This window comes from Arvicanthis niloticus, chromosome 11, assembly GCF_011762505.2.
Source record: "Arvicanthis niloticus isolate mArvNil1 chromosome 11, mArvNil1.pat.X, whole genome shotgun sequence".
Taxonomy (NCBI): Eukaryota; Metazoa; Chordata; class Mammalia; order Rodentia; family Muridae; genus Arvicanthis; species Arvicanthis niloticus.
The window spans coordinates 68,822,176-68,840,360 of NC_047668.1; the positions used below are offsets into that span (position 1 = coordinate 68,822,176).

Sequence of the window (18,185 nt, forward strand, 5' to 3'; positions counted from 1 at the left end):
TGGCCTCTTCCAGCACCAGGCTCATACATAGTGCACAAACACATGCATGCAAACACTCATACACATAAACTAATAGTTTCTTGAAAGAGAGGGGGGGGGAAAGAGTGAGTGAGTATGGGGGTGCTAACTAGAGAACCAGCTGAAGTAGAAGGGGAAGGAAGGAGGAGGCAATGTCAAAAATATGACCTATGGGTTGGTTTAAAAGAAAATGGTCCCAGAGGCCCATAGGGAGTGGCACTATTAAGAGGTTTTAGCCTTGTTGGAGTAGGTGTGACCTTTGGGCCAGAGCAGGTAGGGCCAGGCTGAAGCAAGAGGGAGAAGGGAAGGGGGGGGTGGGGGAGAGGAGAAAAGGAAATCACAGTAAAATCTCAATCTCTACATGTTCACTTTCACAGAGGATGTACATTGTGAACAATATGGCAGGAGCGACAGCATAGAACTCACTTTGTTTTTTAAGTATGCCTATGTGTGTGCGCACATGAGCACAGTGCCTGGAGAGGCCAGAAGAGGGCGTCCGATCAACGGGAACTGAAATCATAGGTGCTTTTGTGAGCCACCTGATTGGATGCTGGGAATCAAGTTTGGTCCTCTGCATGAGTCGTAAACACTCTCAATTAGTGAGCCGGCTCTCAGAAACACTTCTGAAAAGCTGATTTATTTGTATGAATGAATGTTTTGCCTGATGTCTGTGGAAGCCAGAAGAGGGCATCAGATCCCTGGAACTAGAATTAAAATTATTTGTAAGCTGCCACATGGGGGGGGGGGGGGGTTGTAACTGTGGGTTTTTCACCCAAGCCTAAATACTGAACGACTTGGAGGCTATTTATGAATAAACACCTAAACCATAGCTTTGGCTCATTCCCCGACAGCTCGTAACTTACGTGACCCACTTAAACGATTCTATGGCTTCCTCGGTTTCATACGTCCAACTTCCTCAGAATCAGGGCAAATCTCCCACCTCTGACTATCTCCCAGAGTTCCAACGTCTCTACCGGAACTCCCACCTTCTACTTCCTGCCTTGAGGTTTTATTGACAGGTGATGCTGCCACACAGTGCACAAGGGATTATCCCTACAGGGTATAGGAACCAAACCGGAGACCTCCGAAAGAGCAATAAGCATTTTAAACACTAAGCCATCTCTCCAGCCTCCCCCCCCCCCCAAAAAAAAACCCTACTTTTTGCAACTGCTTTAATAACAATTCGATGAAAACTCACCAGTGAGCACTACCAACCCGGCTGCTTGAGCAGCTGAGCACAGGATTGTACCCCACAGACAACTTACAAAAGGAAAAAGTTATCTTTGGGGGGCAGAAATCTGTCCAATAACATTGTTAGGAAATGTCAGCTTCTTATGACCAAAACTATAAGAACCTAATAGGACACTGCATCATTTATGAGGGGAGACCAGCAAACAAATTCAAGTGGACGGGTGTCCCACAAACAGCAGCCATTTATGCGGGGAGACCAAATTCAAGTGGATGGGTATCCCACAAACAACTTCCCTGGGCTCTTGGATAACTCACCGTCAGTAAGGACACTGGAGAGCTGGCTTGAATTAAAGGAGACTAAATGGAGCCGTGAAAATTACACATTCTTACACTTTGTAACTGGATCCTGAATTGTAAAAACGAAATTTCTCACCAACTAGGAGTTCAAGTGCTGCTCAATGCTGTTTTCCAGGCATGACAGGGCTGTTGCTCTGTTGTTAAAATTCCTTCACAGAGGGAAAGAGCTATTATCTCCTCCTCCTCCTGGGCTTCCAGACAGAGCACGGGGAAGGGGTTACCCCAGGGCTTGGGAGTTGTGGGTACACTCCTTTCTCAAAACTGCTGCATTTGTAAAGCCTTTACCTACGAGGGATGAGAACGTTCCCATGGTTACACAGATGGAACTTCCCCTCCCCTCCTGAGCCATCTTGGACAGAAATACTCCAGCTCTTCCCCTAGGCTGTGAACAATTAAGGCAGATTTGCATACAGCCGGTGTAGGGAGCAGCTGGCTACTCAGGTAATAGTCTGTGACCCTCCACGCCCTTCCACAGATGTAAACAGGCAACAAGCCCAGCTGGAATACTCCTTTTGTAAGTGGGAGCAGCTGAACCCCCCAAGATGGTGGTTGCGTGGCTCAGGAGGTAGGCATAAAACAACACAGCCTCTTGAGCTCCCCAAAGTTAGACATATGAATTAATGTTCCATTCTGCAAGGACAGGGTGCGCGGGAGGCTCTGCCCCTTCCTTGTGATTTATAAACAGTCGACAGTGGCCAGAAGGGACTGAGTCCCCTCCCTGGGGATATATTGGCAGTTTAATGTAAGGAAATGCTTCAAGGGAATTCAGCCACAGATAGACATGTAGGTCATTAGAGACACTTGGCTAGCTCTGGCTGAGGGCCCTATGAATTTCATGCCCTGGAAAACACATAAGAACTAGAATTACTAGAACTATACACAAACTATATCTCGGTTTTGATGCCACGATCCTTGGATCAAAAAAGTTCACAGGAGTCAAGAAAGAGTTGGGCTTTTGACTGCAGGTATAGCTCTGGTCCCCCTGGGAGAGGAATGTTCTCTTGCTCCTGTCCTGGTATATCATCATGGCTAGTTCCATGACACAAGCTAGAGACACCTGGGAAGAGAGTTCTCGGTTGAGAAAATGACCCCTTAAGATTTGTCTGTCAGCCTCTGGCGTATTTTCTGGGCTAATAATCGACTGAGAAGACCTAGCAACCTATGGGTAGCATGTCCCCTGAGCAGGTGGTCCTGGCTGCTATAAGCAGGCTGAGCAAGCCATGAGAGGCAAGTCCATGAGAAACACTCCTCCAGGGCAGGGGCCCTGCATCAAGCTCCTGCCTCCAGGTTCCTGCCCTATCTTCCCTGGATGATGGACTGTAAATTTTTAAGATAAAATAAACCCTCTCCTCTTTGAGGTCTTTGGGCCATGCTGCAGTTATCATGGCAAGAGAAACCTTAACAAAGACAGAAATTGGTATCAGGAGTGGAGTATTGATGTAGCTGACAGATCTAATCATATGGTTTTGGAAAGGATTGAGGATTTTGGAACTTCAGGCTGGAAAAGCTATTGAGTGTTCAGAGTGTTGGACTCTTTAAGTATCCAAAACCAAGGGACGCGCTCCCGCAGAGAACCCACAGGCAGGACTCGTTGTAATAACATGAGGTTTATTGATACTGGTGCACCAGGACTCTCTTGTATGCAGACAAAGAGAGTCCTGAATCAGAGTTGGGGTCATTTATATACCAATATTCACAAGGCTCATAAAGGCAGTTTTACCTCTTATTCAATAACTACAAAGGCCAGTTTTAACATCCGTTCTCAAGCTTGGTTTCCTTCCCAGTCTCCGTCCTTATTTACGTCTGTATCTCACTCCCCATTTTTTTTTTTTTTCTTTTTTTGGTTTTTCGAGACAGGGTTTCTCTGTGTATCCCTGGCTGTCCTGGACCTCACTCTGTAGACCAGGCTGGCCTCAAACTCAGAAATCCACCTGCCTCTGCCTCCCAGGTGCTGGGATTAAAGGTGTGCGCCACCACCACCCCCCCCACCCCCCCCCCACCCCCCCCCACCCCCCGCATCTCACTCCCCATTTACATCTGTATCTTGCTCTGGGAGAATTCTTTTAAGTGACTGTTTCCCCACGTGTTTTATTCCCTCTATCTTGGGTCCTTTGTTCTTTTGAAATGTTAGTTCAAGTCCCTGGGATGCACCCCAGGGGCAACTAACATTTGAGTGTAAACTGAAACTCTGAACTTAAGAATCTTTCATGTTGAGACCTAAAATTTCATTTTTACAATTTATTCTCACAAGAGCTGTTGGGAGAACTAGGAAGATAACGCTCAGAGCGATGTGGACAGTAGAGGACTGGCTTTCCTACCAAGGCCAATCGTGTGCTACTTTGCCTTAATAACCACCACAGTGAAACTTTTGCTTTGCTGGGACAACTGATATTGGCCAGTTGGGGCTGAAAAAACGGCTGTGATTAAGAAACTAGCATCATTGAGGGAAAATTTTTTAGAAAGTTTCTTCAGGGTCAGCATACAGCTGTATTCCAAAGGCAGCCAGGGCTGCACCTTGTGCTGCCAGCCAAACTTGGCAATATGTAAGTTTCTAGGTGGTACTGGTTTTGAAGGCATGAAGGTCTTGTGGAGAGCAACTGAGGCTTGGCATTATGGGAGGACAGATGTCACTGGTGTAGACACAGCATCAGGAGCAATGGAAACCCCCGGATAGAAGATCATGGAGAAAGGCTTGACAACACACGGCAGGGTGAGCCCCTGAAGAGTACCCAGAAGAGATTGTGACACTGGAGCCCAGTGCAGTGGAGACCTCAGCACCTTGGAGATGTCAGTGCCTCGGGACCACTACCAAGTACTCTAGCCAGTCTGAGCCTTGGGAATAAGCTGTGTGTGCTTTAAATGGCAGAGCTAGAGAAATGGAGATATCTAGACCCTTTGGAGTCCAAAGAGTTGTCAATGAATTCCAGACACTGGACAGAATTATCTGCACTGCTGTACTTTGGTCTTGCCTGGATTTAGATGTGCCAAAGGAGCTCACAGTAGAAACTTTGGAATGTTAGAGAAACTGGATATTTTAATGAGATTAAATTTGTTTGTTGATATGAAGTTTCTCTGTTGATCTGGCTGTTCTGAAATCCACTCTTGAACTCAGAGCTACACCTGCAAGAGACTAAATTTGTAAAGACTGTGGGACTTTAAAATTCAGAATGCTTTATACTGGCATAGTAAGGTCTTGAGGATGAACCAAAAAGCAAAGGTTATTGTTTAGCAAAGGTTATTGTCATTGCTGCACTGATATGTCAACTGTCCTGGCTGGCTTCGTGTGAACTTGACACAAGCTAGAGTCATCTAGTAAGAGGGTCTCTCTCTCTCTCTCTCTCTCTCTCTCTCTCTCTCTCTCTCTCTCTCTTTCTCAGACAATGCGTCCACTCATTTTGCCTGTGAGCATGCCTGGTGCCTGCAGGGGACCAGAAGAGGGTGTCAGATTCCCAGGAGCAAGAGCTACAGATGGTGCCAAACTGTACGTGGGCTCTGGGAATCAAACCCAGGTCCTCTAGAAGAACACACAAGCTTTTAATCACTGAGTCCTAGTAGTTAATTAAAAATCTTCCACTATTGCATGTTTTTTTGAGACAGGGTCTATTATAGCTCAGGTCTCAAACTTCTGATCCTGTCTCAGCCTCCAGAGTATGAGGACAGGTGTGAGCCAGTACCACATTTATTCTCAAGAAGAGGGCACTGTTCTCTGCTGTGGCATCAGCTTACATACATTATGTCTGCTTCCAGCACTGACAAACAGCAAGTCAAGTCTAGCAAATGGATAAGCAGTGTCTTCAGTGAGCTGTGCATTTTACAGGGACTTTTCACTAAGGAGCAAATGGGGGTCTTAGAAATTACATGGAAACCAACAGTGTGCTGTTAGAATCTTATTGCTGGACTCAGGAGCTGTCTTGTAAAGATGGAGCTGGGGCTGGAGAGATGGCTCACTTGCTCTTACAGAGGGTTCAATTCCCAGAGGAAGGTTACAACCCACTAAAACTCTGGTCCCGGGGGATCTGACACCCTCTTCTGATCTTCATGGGCACCAGGCACACATACGATACACAGACAATTGTGTGAATTAAAAATACGTACTTTTATAAAATAAATAAACCTTTTTTAAAAAGTGTGGTGGCTAATTAAAAAGAAATCAAAGCTCAGGTTTAGGGCACCTCAGTGCTGTGATTCTCCTGAAAAACTGCTCAATTGAAAAGAACTTTCCTGCTGGGCATGGAGGTGCACATCTTTAATTCAAGCATTCCCCAGGCAGAGGTGGGCAGATCTCTGTGAGTGTGAGGCCAGCTTGGTCTACATACTGAGTTTCAGGTGAATCAATGAAACAGTGCAAGACACTGGCTCAAAAAAAAAAAAAAAAAAAAAAAAAAAAAAAAAAAAAAGAAAGAAAAAGAAAAAAAAGCCAAACTACACATCTTTTTTAATGTATTTATTCCGCAGTCAAGTAAATCATAACTTAAAGCCACAGCATTATTAAAGGAGAATTCCTGGTACCGCTGTCTAAAGTGGAACACTGACAGGTGTTCTTTCCCATGATGGAACAAATACGTATTTCCCTAAGGTCTGGGCGAGGCAAATAACCCTTTGAAACAAACTGCCCAATAAATAGAGGCAGGATGCAAGTAATATCTATTAACATTTTTCTGCACGGTAGAAGATCCCCCAGGTGGCTAACAAGCCTTCATTTCACCTGCCTGTCCTCTGGCTTTTGTCTTCCTTCCTCAACGCACCTACACCCAAAAAGGCTCTGTGCTTCCTGCTTAGACATGCCTGTGTCCCGGAGGCCCCGAGCACTGCCTGCCATGAGCAACCCTTATCCAGAATCTCCAGGGAAATCAGGAGCAGAAGCACAGCTCAGTGATGGCTCAGTGTCATTTTCTTAAACAACAGTTTTAACTGTCAAACAAGCTCTGACATCTGACAGGCCATCTGCACACCATAAACAAACCAAAACAGTGTATCTTTTCCTTTGTTTGCAAAATGCTAAGTAGACTATCCAAGTGGAAAAACATGAAATGTGAGAATTCAAAGGGTTTGTGCCACAAAGTGAACCAGTCCTCCACAGGCAAATTCATTTGTTTTTGGGCTGTGAGGCCATGTAGAGGGCGATCAGGCAGTAGATGGTCCCTCCCACTGTCAGAGCCATGGTGGTCCGGTAAAGCATTTGGTCAGGAAGGCCTCGTTTCAGGTGAATGGGTACACCGTCGGCCTTCTGCAAAGCAAGAAGGGAAAATGAGTTGTCTAGAAAGAACAGATGTTACTACAGACTGAAGAAGAAGATTCTGCCCATCATGAAAATCACTCCATAAACACATTATAGCGGGGGACTGGGATGCATCAGTGTGGCAAAACACGGGTATACTTCCTTATGAACGCAGCTCAAGACTAAGTCTGCAGTCATTATCTACAGCCAAGTCTGAGGCAACCAAAGGGCCAAGTCCGTGTTTCTAAGGCCTTTACCAGTCTCGCTCTACAAGGGCAGAGCCCTGGAAATGTTTGAAAGGTAACAACTCTGTAGGATCCTTAACTCATTTTGTGCAGGTGCCAAAGGCCTCCTAAATCTTACTCATTAGCTTTAAAAGACTTCCACTGAACAACATGAAAATGCTCTATATAGCCAGGATGGACCTGAGCCTGGCCATACTCTTGTGGGGAGGCCACCCTGTAAGGACAGCTGTAACGATGGACTGTCACTCCCCAGCACTTGACAATCAGGTCACTATGTGCCTGATTATCTCTAAATAGATTAATCATGTTCAAGTGTCAATTCTGGCTTCTCTCTGCTGATGACCTACCTAAGAGGGCTTCCCAACTTCCACCAATAGTGTAGCACCAGGCAAGCCAAATAGAAGAAAACTGGCTGCCAAGTCACTGCACAGAGCTGACAAAACGGCTCAGCGGTTACAAGCCATTGCTGCTCTCTGGTCAGTTCCTACAACCGCCTAAAACTTCAGCTCCAGGAGATTCAACAGCCTCTCCTGATCTCTGCACGAAGACAGACAGACACACACACACAGACACAGACTTTTTTGAAGTCACCGAATGTATGGCAAGCATTAACAGGTGCTGACTGGTGCCATGTCATTATGCATGCTCCTGTGTTCTCAGTGATTATGGAGAACCACACTGCATGAGGGTCTAAAATCTGTGTTAGTGCAATGGGGGCAGCAGCCACGCCCGTTACCGGCACCTACCTGTACAGAAGTTCCACTATTAGTCAATGGACCAAACTGAAGTAAAGAGTTCTATTTAAAGAAAAGGAGGCTGTGGAGAGAACAGTAAAGTCACCCAGTTTCTGAAGCTCCCACGCCAACACACATGTGTACGTTTCATAATTCTCTGACCATCTTCACTCACCTGGAAGAACTTCTGCAGCTCTGGAACCTTGTTCTTTCCAGCATAATCATATGCTGTCACATTGGAGGTCAGTTTGGTCGGTGTAGCAAATATGATAGGCGGTGCTTCTGTGGAAACCGGCTTTAACCCCTGCAGGCCAGCAAAGGGCAACAGAAGTCATGAGTGTGTCTGGGCAGCTATCTCCGAGGCAGCACTAACTGTATAAGGGCCGGAACAGGGTCTCTGTCACTTGTATTATGGGGCCTTTGAATGGTTCTCAATTCTGACAAAATGCCCTTAGCAGCTTTCCAAAGCAAACTGTCAAGAAGAACTCTACCAGTGAGATGGGAAAGACAAGAAAGGCCCCATGTGAGCTTCAAGAGGTACTGTGTCTACAAAGAACCCTGATGTCCCTCCCCTCTTCCCGCCTGTCTGAACTGATGCACTAAGGCTAGGTAAGTCAGTGAAGTGCCTGTGCTTGTGAGGAGGCCTGAGCTCACGCCCAACACCATGGAAGAGGGATAGCAGCATAAGCCTGTAGTCTCAGCACTGGAGACAGAGTGGAAATAGGCAGATCCCTGGGACTCAGCACCAGGGCCCAGTGAGAAACTGTTAATAAATAAAGTGGATCAGGTTCCTGAGAACGAGGCTGACCTCTGGATTACCCATGCACGCACGCACACACAGAATCCTGGTGCAAAACAACTATACTGGCTGTGGTGGTGCACACCTTTAATCCAAGCACTCAGGAGGCAGAGGCAGGAGGATTTCAGGCAGGTCGAGGCCAGCCTGGTCTACAGAGCACGTTCCAGGACAGCCAGGACTATACAGAGAAACCTGTCTCAAAAACTCAACAGGACTACTCATTACATGATCTCACTGACAGCAGTGAGGCACAGAGGTGGCCGACTGCTGGCTAGCACCGGCCAGAGTGTGAGAGGGGCTGGACAAGGGGGACAGCGTTCTTGGTGCTATGCAAGTGTTCTACAATTAACTGTGGGGGCTGGAGAGAAGGCTCAGTCGTTAGAGCCTGCACTGCTATTGCAGAGGACACAAGTTCAGTTCTCAGCAACCACATGCCATGACTCGAAATCACCTGAAACTAGCTTCTGGGGACCCAAGAGCTCTTGGTTTTATAGGTACCCAAACCCAGGTGTACACAACCACAGACATACACAGTTTAAAAACAATAGAATTAACCTTTTTTGTTTGTTTGGAGAGTGGTCTGGAATTTGATGGCCTCAAACTTAAAAAGATCACATTCTCCTGCCTCCCAAGAGGTAGGACTAGGTATGTGGCATCATTTCTGGCTAAAAATAAACCTTAAAAAAAAAAATAGGGCCATGGTCACTCCCTCAGCAGATATGACCTACTCTATTCCAGATACCCACAACAGCAGCTACCTCAACAGTTCTTAAATAATTCCATATACTCTATAAAAAGTCAGAACACACTTTTAAAATTACATCTTAAAGTATCTCTCTCTCTCTCTCTCTCTCTCTCTCTCTCTCTCTCTCTCTCTCTCTTTTTTTTTGGTTTTTCGAGACAGGGTTTCTCTGTATAGCCCTGGCTGTCCTGGAACTCACTCTGTAGACCAGGCTGGCCTTCGAACTCAGAAAGCCGCCTGCTTCTGCCTCCCAAGTGCTGGGATTAAAGGCATGCGCCACCACCGCCCCGGCTTCTCTCTCTTTCTAAAAAGATTTGTTTATTTATTTTATGTATATGAGTAGGCTATCGCTGACACACCAGAAGAGGGCACTGGATCCCATTACAGATGGTTGTGAGCCACCATGTGGTTCTGGGAACTGAACTCATGACCTCATGAAGAGGAGCCAGTGCTCTTAACCACTGAGCCATCTTATTTCAGTATCTTATCCTATCACTTATTATGAGTTTTGTATTCTCCCCAATGAGGCTCAGCTGTTTACACTCACTACCCACTCACAGGGCAGCTTGTTGGCCCTTGGTGAAGAACAGGCATGATGCTTCACCTCCCTGTAACACAATAACTCGCCAATGAGTGTAAAGTCAACAGCCCCAATGTTTCAGGCACCCCGGAGACTCAAGCTCCCCAAGATGCCTATCTTACAGAACAAAATCCCAAGTTGTAGACCTGGTGGCAGTGGCAGTGGCACATGCAGAGGCAGGTGGATTTCTGAGGTCAAGGCCAGCCTGGTCTGCAGAGTGATTTCCAGGACAGCCAGGGCTACAGAGAAACCTGGTCTCAAAAGACCAAAACAAACAAACAAAAACCAAACTCAAGTTCTTCTACCAGCTTTAGAGCTCTGTGGTGCTGTCCGGGCACCCATCTCTGCACTCACCTAGGTCAGCCTTCCCTCTCTTTAAACCTGACACCTCCCAAACTGCCCGTGGGCTCTTCAGACTCTACACAGCCTGTACTTGGCCAGCACCTTACATCGCCTTAGGGAAACTTTCCAAAAAACCTTTTTTTGGTTTCTGTTTGTTTAAAACAGGTATGTATCCTAAGCTGGCCTTGAACTCACTTGCAGCCCAGGCTGGCCTTGAACTCCTGGTCCTGTTACCTCTGCCTCCCGAGAGATAACATTATATCATCACACCAGCCCTACTTACCCTTTGCAAAACTGCCTGTCTTCCTCCTGACCCTGCAAACAAGCTACCCACAGCACTTAACCACCATCAGACATGCTACATCCCTTTATTTACTGTCTCCCTTATGCAAAAGAAGCCCCACAGATGCAGGATGCTGGCTATGTTTGGTCACTAATCTGCAGCAAGATATTTATTCTGCTACATTGTATTCTCAGTGGAGCTCGGTGATTAGGCAGTAGAAAAGGAAGTGGAGCTGGGAGAAGGAGAGAGGAAGGGGAGAAGAACGAAGCTATCAGCCATGGAGAACCACGGATGGGTCAAAAGCTGTCCTGGGTAGCAGTTTCTATCAAAAGGTTAGATATTGGGTAACAACTCTAATTGTGTGGACATCTTGTTGATTGAGCATTTCTAAATATATAAATCCTTTAGATAACCATTAGGCTTTAAGAATCTCATTTCTACTGGGCAGTATCTGCCATCCTCGAAGATGGGGTTCAGCCGAGCTTGGTGGATGCAGCCTGGTGGATTGGCAGAGCCATCCCCCATGCTGTCATCTCGTGGGTGCCAGGGCCTGTGCATCTAGCTAGCTGGAGCCCCAGTCAGAGCTGAGAAGCAGCAGGAACACGGTGGCTGCCCGGGGACAAGCCGAACCAGTTGCTGAGTTCTAAATATCACACCTACATTAATCATATTCCCAAGGCTAACAATTCCATACACTCTTGCCAGACAGGTAACTGCACTACGAAACTACAGCTTCACCACACAAAAGACTCTGAAGTCTACTAACTGGCACTTGCAGGCAGAGCCTCCCTCTTGTGGCAAGGGGAAAGTCCTGAAAGAGTCAATAATTGATATCAGGCTATACTTTTTAATGCTGATTCTGTACATAGTCCCTACCTCTAAACAGTTCAGAGTTCTTAAATTCTTCTAGTTTAACTGCTAGAAAGTAGGGAAGGAATGTGTCCCGGAGACTGAAGGCAGGCTCACAAGAATGCTAAACAATGTTTCTACAGCACCACTTCCAGCTCGGAACTGCTTTGTTTGGTTTAGGATAGGGCCTCGGGAAGCTCAGGCTGGCCTACAACTTCCTCTCAAGGCAAGGACGAGCTTCTAACCCCCATGCTTCCATTACTCAGCTGAGTCAGGACACTGAGCTCAATTTTTAAAGAGACAATTCGGGTCATTAAGTGCTTGGCAGTGCTGGCATACCACCTGTCCAGCTCAAATTAAAAAAAAAAAAAAAAAAGATTTATTTTTAAAATTCTTTGTATTGCGTTTATGGGAGGAGAGTGGCACATCTGTGTACATGTGGATGCAGGTGTGTCTGAGGAGCCCAGGAGAGATCAGCTCCCTTGAGGCTGCAGCTATAGGTAGTTGAAAGCCAATGGACCTGAAACAGCAGTATGTGCTAGTTAATAGAATAACCATCTCTCCAGCCTCCAGCTCAAGTGTTTAAAGACACAGCAAAGCTGACTTTCCTCCTAGAGCTGACTGGCTCAGCATCTTTAACAGCTCTTTAACAGCTGGTGGGGGCTAGAGTGAAGGCTCTTGTTACGAGTACTGGTTCTTGCTGAGGACTCAGGTGGGAGCTCACAAACATCCTTAACTGCAGTTCCAGAGGACTCAACACCTCCTTCTGACCTCTGTGGACACTGGACATGCATGTGGTGTATCCATGCAGATAAAACTCATAAATAACACATGAAGTAAAAAACAAAATACAGTTTTTAAATGCTAACCTATCAATCTGTTCACCTCTGATTTATGACTGGAAACCAGATTAAATCTTCAGTGACTCAAATCATTTCTAAGTGAAGCTGGACACCCTCACCATGTCTCTCTGCCACCTCACTCCAAATGCCTCAAATTCACTATCAACTTCTCAGGAACCCTATATCTGTATGGAGAGTACCACCACCCTCCCAGTCCCATGTCATCTTGAATATTCCTGCATGGCCAGTATGCCATTCATCAACAAGATGGCACATCTACCCCAACCTTCTGCATCCAATATCCTATTCACTTCCTACAAAATTTAGTTATTTTATCATAGGCCCTTCACGATTCACCTCCACAGCCAAACTTACTCAATCTCTTCTCCATTCCTCTCGTCTCTCAGTTCCCCACAGCTAGACGATCATTCCAGTGTCTTTAGAATTTCTGGATCAGAGAGTAAAACTGTATTTCCCTTTTCAAGACACTGCCAACTGCATGGGAGCAAATATGGAGACAAAGTGTGGGACAGAAACTAAAGGTGGGCCATCTGGAGACTGCTCCACCTGGAGCATTTTCCATGTGCAGTTACCAAAGGTAGACGCTGATGTGGATGCCAGAAAGTGAATGCTGACAGGAACCTGATATACCTGTCTCCTTAGAAGTCTGCCAGAGCCTGACATATACAAAGGCAGATGCTCACAGCTAACCACTGAACTGATCATGGGGTTCCCAATGGAGGACAGAGAGAGAAGACTGAAGGAGCTGAAAGGGTTTGTAGCCCCATGGGAAGACCAACAATACCAACCAACCAGAGCTCCCAGGGCCTAAACTACCAGCCTGGGAGCACATAGGGAGGGACCCATGGCTCCAGCTGTATATGTAGGGGAAGGGGGCCTTATAGGGCATAGGTGGGAGAGGAAGTCCTTGGTCCTGTGAAGACTGGATGCCTCAGTGTAGGGGAATTCGAGAGTGGACAGGTGGGAGTGGGCAGGTGGGTGGGGGTACATCCTCATAGAAGCAGGAGGAGAGGGGATGAGATGGGGGTTCCTTGGAGGGGGGGGGTGGGGAAAGGGGATCACATCTGAAATGTAAATAAAATATCAAAAAAAAAAAAAAAAAAAAAAAAAAAGATACTGCCAACTGGACACAAGCTAGAATCATCAGGGAAGTGGGACTCTCAATTAAGAAAATGTTCCCAGTAGATTAGCCTGCAAATGGTACCACTCCTGGGTTGGTGTTCCTGGTGCTATAAGCAGGCTGAGCAAGCCAAGAGGAGCAAGCATTGTTCCTCTATGGCCTCTGCTTCAGTTCCTACTCTGACTTCATTTAGTGATCACGAGTAAGCTGAGAGTAATAAGACAAAATAAACCCTTTCCTCCTCAAGTTGCCTTTGGTCATGGTCTTTATCACAGCAATAAACACCCTAGCCAAGACACTACCAAAGTCCATTTCAAAGTGGCTGTACCATTTTAAGTTCTCTCCAACAATGCAGTAGGCTTTTCGTTTCCCTACATCTTCATTTCCACAAGCTACTGTCTGTCTTTTGATCATAGGCACTCTGGCAGACATGAAGTGGCATTTCACCACCATCGTCTTGATTTGCTTTTCCCTATTGACTAATAATGTCAAGTACCTTTTCATGTTCCTCAATTTATTTGTGGCACACATCACAAAAAAGACAAATGCTTTTTAATCAGCCACTATGAAGTATTCTTCGAGTAATTAGTTGCCATCAAGTTGATTTACAAATCTCTCGGCTATTGTTGCAGAAGTAGCATTCCCTATTTGGTTATTTAATGCATGCTACCTATTCACTTTATGTACTACTGAATGCTATAAACACTTTCAATTACAGTGCACGGTGTCCAAGTGAGGAAGACAAAATACTACTAATTATGAGATCAAAGCACAGAGTAGGGGGAGTGATCTTGGGGTGGGGGGCTGCAAATGCTAGAGTAGGCAGGAGTGATTCTCATGAGGCAAGGGAATCTGGTTCAACTTGTAGAGTCTGACCCTGAGCAGTTTATTTTTGACGTATTTAATAAACACAGTACACGTATGGGCAAAAGTTTTCTCTTGACAATCATCACAACAAAGCTTAAGGCATAAACCCACTGTCAACAGTGAGTAATAAGCGCTATGGCCTCTGCTTCAGTTCCTACTCTGATCACTCAGTGATCAGGGAGCACTGCAGACAAACTAAACCCTTTCCTCCCCAAGTTGCTTTTAGTCTTTAGCAATGAACACCCTAGCCAAGACACTATTAAACAAAGACACCCAAACTAAGACACTCTATGACCTCTTCCATAAGAATGGGCTCTAGTGACTGAGAAACAGTGCTCAGAAGTCTGGGACAGACATATAATATTCTGTGGGGTTTGGAGTGAAGCCTGGACCTACAGATAGCAAAAGATCTCTAGGTCACTGAAGAGATCAGCTTGCTGGATGGAAATGGGTGTGAATTCCTTCTGTTGAGAGAAAAGCCTGACAGTTTTAACCTTCCTGGTTTCCCTAGTGCTGTGTGTGGGCATGGGCCTACAGGGACTGTGGAAGCCACTCTGAATCTACAATTTATATAATGCCCAGCCAAACCTGCTTCTTTTCATTTTCTGGGTAAGATTTATTTAATGTATTCACCATCGCTCTCTTCAGAGACACCAGAAGAGGGCTTCAGACACCATTGCAAATGGTTATGAGCCAGCAAGTGGTTGCTGGTAATTGAACTCAGGACCTCTGGAAGAGCAGTCAGTGCTCTTAACCACTGAGCCATCTCTTCAGCCCCAAACCTGCTTCTTTCAACATAGCCTGAGGAAAGCTGAAATGAACTGGAGATGTAGCTCAGCGGCAAGCACTTGTCTAGCATATATGAAGTCTTGGGTTCAATCCCTACAGCCATACAAAATAAATGCTTTTGAGTAACTTAGAAATTCTAGTACTAGGGTGAAATCTAATTCAAGGGAAGCCAGCCAAACAAACACCCCATCCTGAAAGTCCTGTCTATATCAAGGGCATCATTAGGCAATCTCTGCCCTGAATATCAATTTTATTTTTTTTTAAAGATTTCTTTATTTTATGTATATGAGTACAATTATAGCTGTCTTCAGACACACCAGAAGAGGGCATCAGATGCCATTACAGATGGTTGTGAGCCACCATGTGGTTGCTGGGAATTGAACTCAGGACTTCTGGAAGAACAGTCAGTGCTCTTAACCCCTGAGCCACCTCTCCAGCCCTCAATTTTATTTCAATGTCACTTAGTCAAATTTTTACTTTCTTCTAAGCAACAAAGTTTAGATTCTGCTTCAACTCTACTAAAAATGTATCTGTAGGACTAGAGAAATGAAAGGCACAGCAGTTAAGAGCACCGGCTGCTCTTGGGAGAGGACCCAAGTTTAATCCCCTGCATCCACATAGTGGCTCACAACTCTCTATAATTCCTGTTCCAGGAGATTCGGAACCTCCTCTGGCTTCTGCAGGCCCTAGGCATGCATGTGGTGCATGCAGACAAAACACTCATATACATAAAAAATAAAATAAATTTAAAAAGCACATCTACAACCATCACAAAAGAAATTGTGACACACACACATATGATGAAACACACAATGTAACTTCATGTTATACTGTAACATGAAGGAACCTCAAAAGTGTATTTTCTGTGGGGTTTACCAGGGTTCAAAAATAGGCAAAACTACTTATAACTGATAAATGTCAAAATAGGAAGGCAGGTATTTTAAAGAGAGTTTGAAAGACCTTCCTACAGGCGGTGTAATTAATGACCTGCATACTAATAAAGGACTGTATTACAGGGCATATGCATGCCAAACCTTGCCAAAAAAATAACATACTATCTCTATGCACTGAAAATGCACTACAGAAGATACAATGTAAACAGCCATTTCCCTACACCTTCTGTCAAGAAATCAGACAATGTAACCGGCAAGTCTTTCCTTACAACTCATCACTCTGGGTTTTACTGACACCACACTCACTCCCTTTCTAACCCTGGACTGTCCTTGGAGTGAATTTTCCTCATTTCCTTTTACATTTCCGTTAACAGAACAATGGTCTCCTTTCTTTATGTACTTCCAGAATGATCTCTCCATCAGCAAAGAGCCTACTACCAGCCATGTCTGTTAAACACCATAATCCATAATCGTAAAAACCCAGCAGCTACCAGGCACAGCATATCCTCAAAAACTGAACACCTAAAAACTCTTAAGACTTTTCCTCCTCAGCCTCCCAAAAATATCAAACTCAGCCCTCCTTGGCCTCCTCTATCCTGAAAGCACATCTAATCTTGGATCGAAATCATAACAAACACTCTCCCTTAAGATGTAATGTCCCATAGGGGTAGAAAGAGGCAGTAATAACAGCCTCTCTTCAGCCCATACGGTCACTTACTATTCTAGTAAACTTTCGGCTTCGTGTTCCACCAAGGGTTCCCACAATACTCTGAGCAATAATCAGCTCCAGCTTCTGGAGAATATATAGCATTTATGCAGCACCAACCATCTGCCAAAACAGCTGCTCACTTGACACATCGCATTTAACCCAAATTAATGTGCCCTGAATCAGAAAGGGCTCACAACAAAAAGTAACAGTCAAGTACTAGATTAAGGCTGCTAAAATCAGTGCTAACCCAGTATGAATGGAACTATAAAATACCACATTTTTACAACACTGAGGCTGGAGACAGAAACGCCATTGGTAGGATCTAACTGGAACTTGGATAATGTCAGATCGCCCAGTGGTCACGGTCACCGTCTGCCACTTTTAAATTAGCAAAAGCATAAACCTTGTTGGGTGTCACTTCCCATGCTTTCCTCAGTATAGGGAAAAAAAAAAAAAAAAAAAAAAACCATGCCTTATGAACAAGCTTCTCAATCCCGCCCTCCCCAGTCTTCCATTTGATAGATGGGTGAAGCAGCTTTCTGGGCTGTGACAGGGTTAGTAACATGGGGAAGTCACAAAGGCCACATCAACGAGGGAGAGCAGAAACCAAACTCAGTTAAGAAATCCATCTTAAACAAGCAACCACCCCAGGGGTCACCTTGACTCCCGCAAGGAATCAGACCTAAGTTCTATGCCATGCAAACCTTGCCTAAGGTGCACTACACACAGAGTAACCTCGGCGACTGCTCTAAGCCTGAATGGTAGGATACCAGGAGACTCAAGCAAGCCGAACCGACCGGCCGGCAGAAGCCCCTCCCGGCTCGGACTTCCAGGCTGCTCGCCTCGGGCCGCCGTTCTCCCGCCAAAGGCGACGCGGCACAACCGTACCTGGGGTGTATAGGCTTCCGAAGCCCAAGCCCTAGACAACTTCTGCGTGAAACTGCTAAACTTGTAGTACATGTTGGCTAAGGCCGGCTTCCCACCGCCGCTGTCAGTGCGACCGCCCTAGAAAAGGACCCGGCTTCCCCTTTGGCCCGCCCAAAGCTCGGCGCAAGGACCCTGATCCAAGATGCGGACTGTCTAGAGAGCTCCTGACTTAAAACTTACCCTCTTAAGCAACGTCAGGGAAATAAGCCGCGCTCTCTCAAGACCTAGGAACGAAAACAAGCTCTAAAAGACAGAAAAGAGGCTGTGTTGAGGCTTCCCGAAAACTCAGGCTTCTTTGTGCCGTTCATTTGGATGTGGGCAGTGCCAAGACGCCTTGACAGACGCGCAAGCGTCCTGTGGCCAAAGAGGGAGACTGAGAGCGCCACAGTCTGCCAGAGCGAGTTCTGGGCGGGGCCTGTAATGGGGCGGAGCCTGGCACGTGGGTGTGGTCTCGTCAGGTTCAGGTCCCGCCCATTTGAGGGTTTTTAGTATCTCTTGAAGGGTCTTAAAGCACTGAGGGATGTTAGGAATTTCACCTCTATTAAAAACAGCTTTTTGGAGCATTGAGTGCTTCGCCTGTAAGCGAAATCCTGTCTCAATGCCGGGGGGGGGCGGGGTGGGGTGATGCGGAGGAATGACAGGAAAGGAGAGAAAAGGGA

The 18,185-nt window shown here is 45.9% G+C and overlaps 1 protein-coding gene across 1 annotated transcript; it reads right to left on the reverse strand.

Moving 5' to 3' along the window:
* Window positions 1-5,995: 5,995 nt before the first annotated feature.
* Cox7a2l (cytochrome c oxidase subunit 7A2 like) lies at window positions 5,996-17,641 on the reverse strand. The gene is made up of 3 exons (XM_034513765.2): window positions 17,488-17,641; window positions 7,939-8,067; window positions 5,996-6,793 (listed from the first exon to the last, which is right to left on the reverse strand). Exons 1-3 carry the CDS (start codon window positions 17,557-17,559, stop codon window positions 6,653-6,655), a joined length of 342 nt encoding a protein of 113 aa, XP_034369656.1. The 5' UTR covers window positions 17,560-17,641; the 3' UTR covers window positions 5,996-6,652.
* Between the last annotated feature and the right edge of the window lie 544 nt (window positions 17,642-18,185).

Bases quoted from the DNA above. Each gene is read 5' to 3' on its own strand.
- Cox7a2l (XM_034513765.2), bottom strand. From the start codon at position 17,559: ATGTACTACAAGTTTAGCAGTTTCACGCAGAAGTTGTCTAGGGCTTGG. The intron at 8,068-17,487 runs GTACGGTTGTGC...GCTGGCCTGCAG, and splicing joins CGGAAGCCTATACACCCCAG to GGGTTAAAGCCGGTTTCCAC. The intron at 6,794-7,938 runs GTGAGTGAAGAT...CTTGCTTTGCAG, and splicing joins AGCTGCAGAAGTTCTTCCAG to AAGGCCGACGGTGTACCCAT.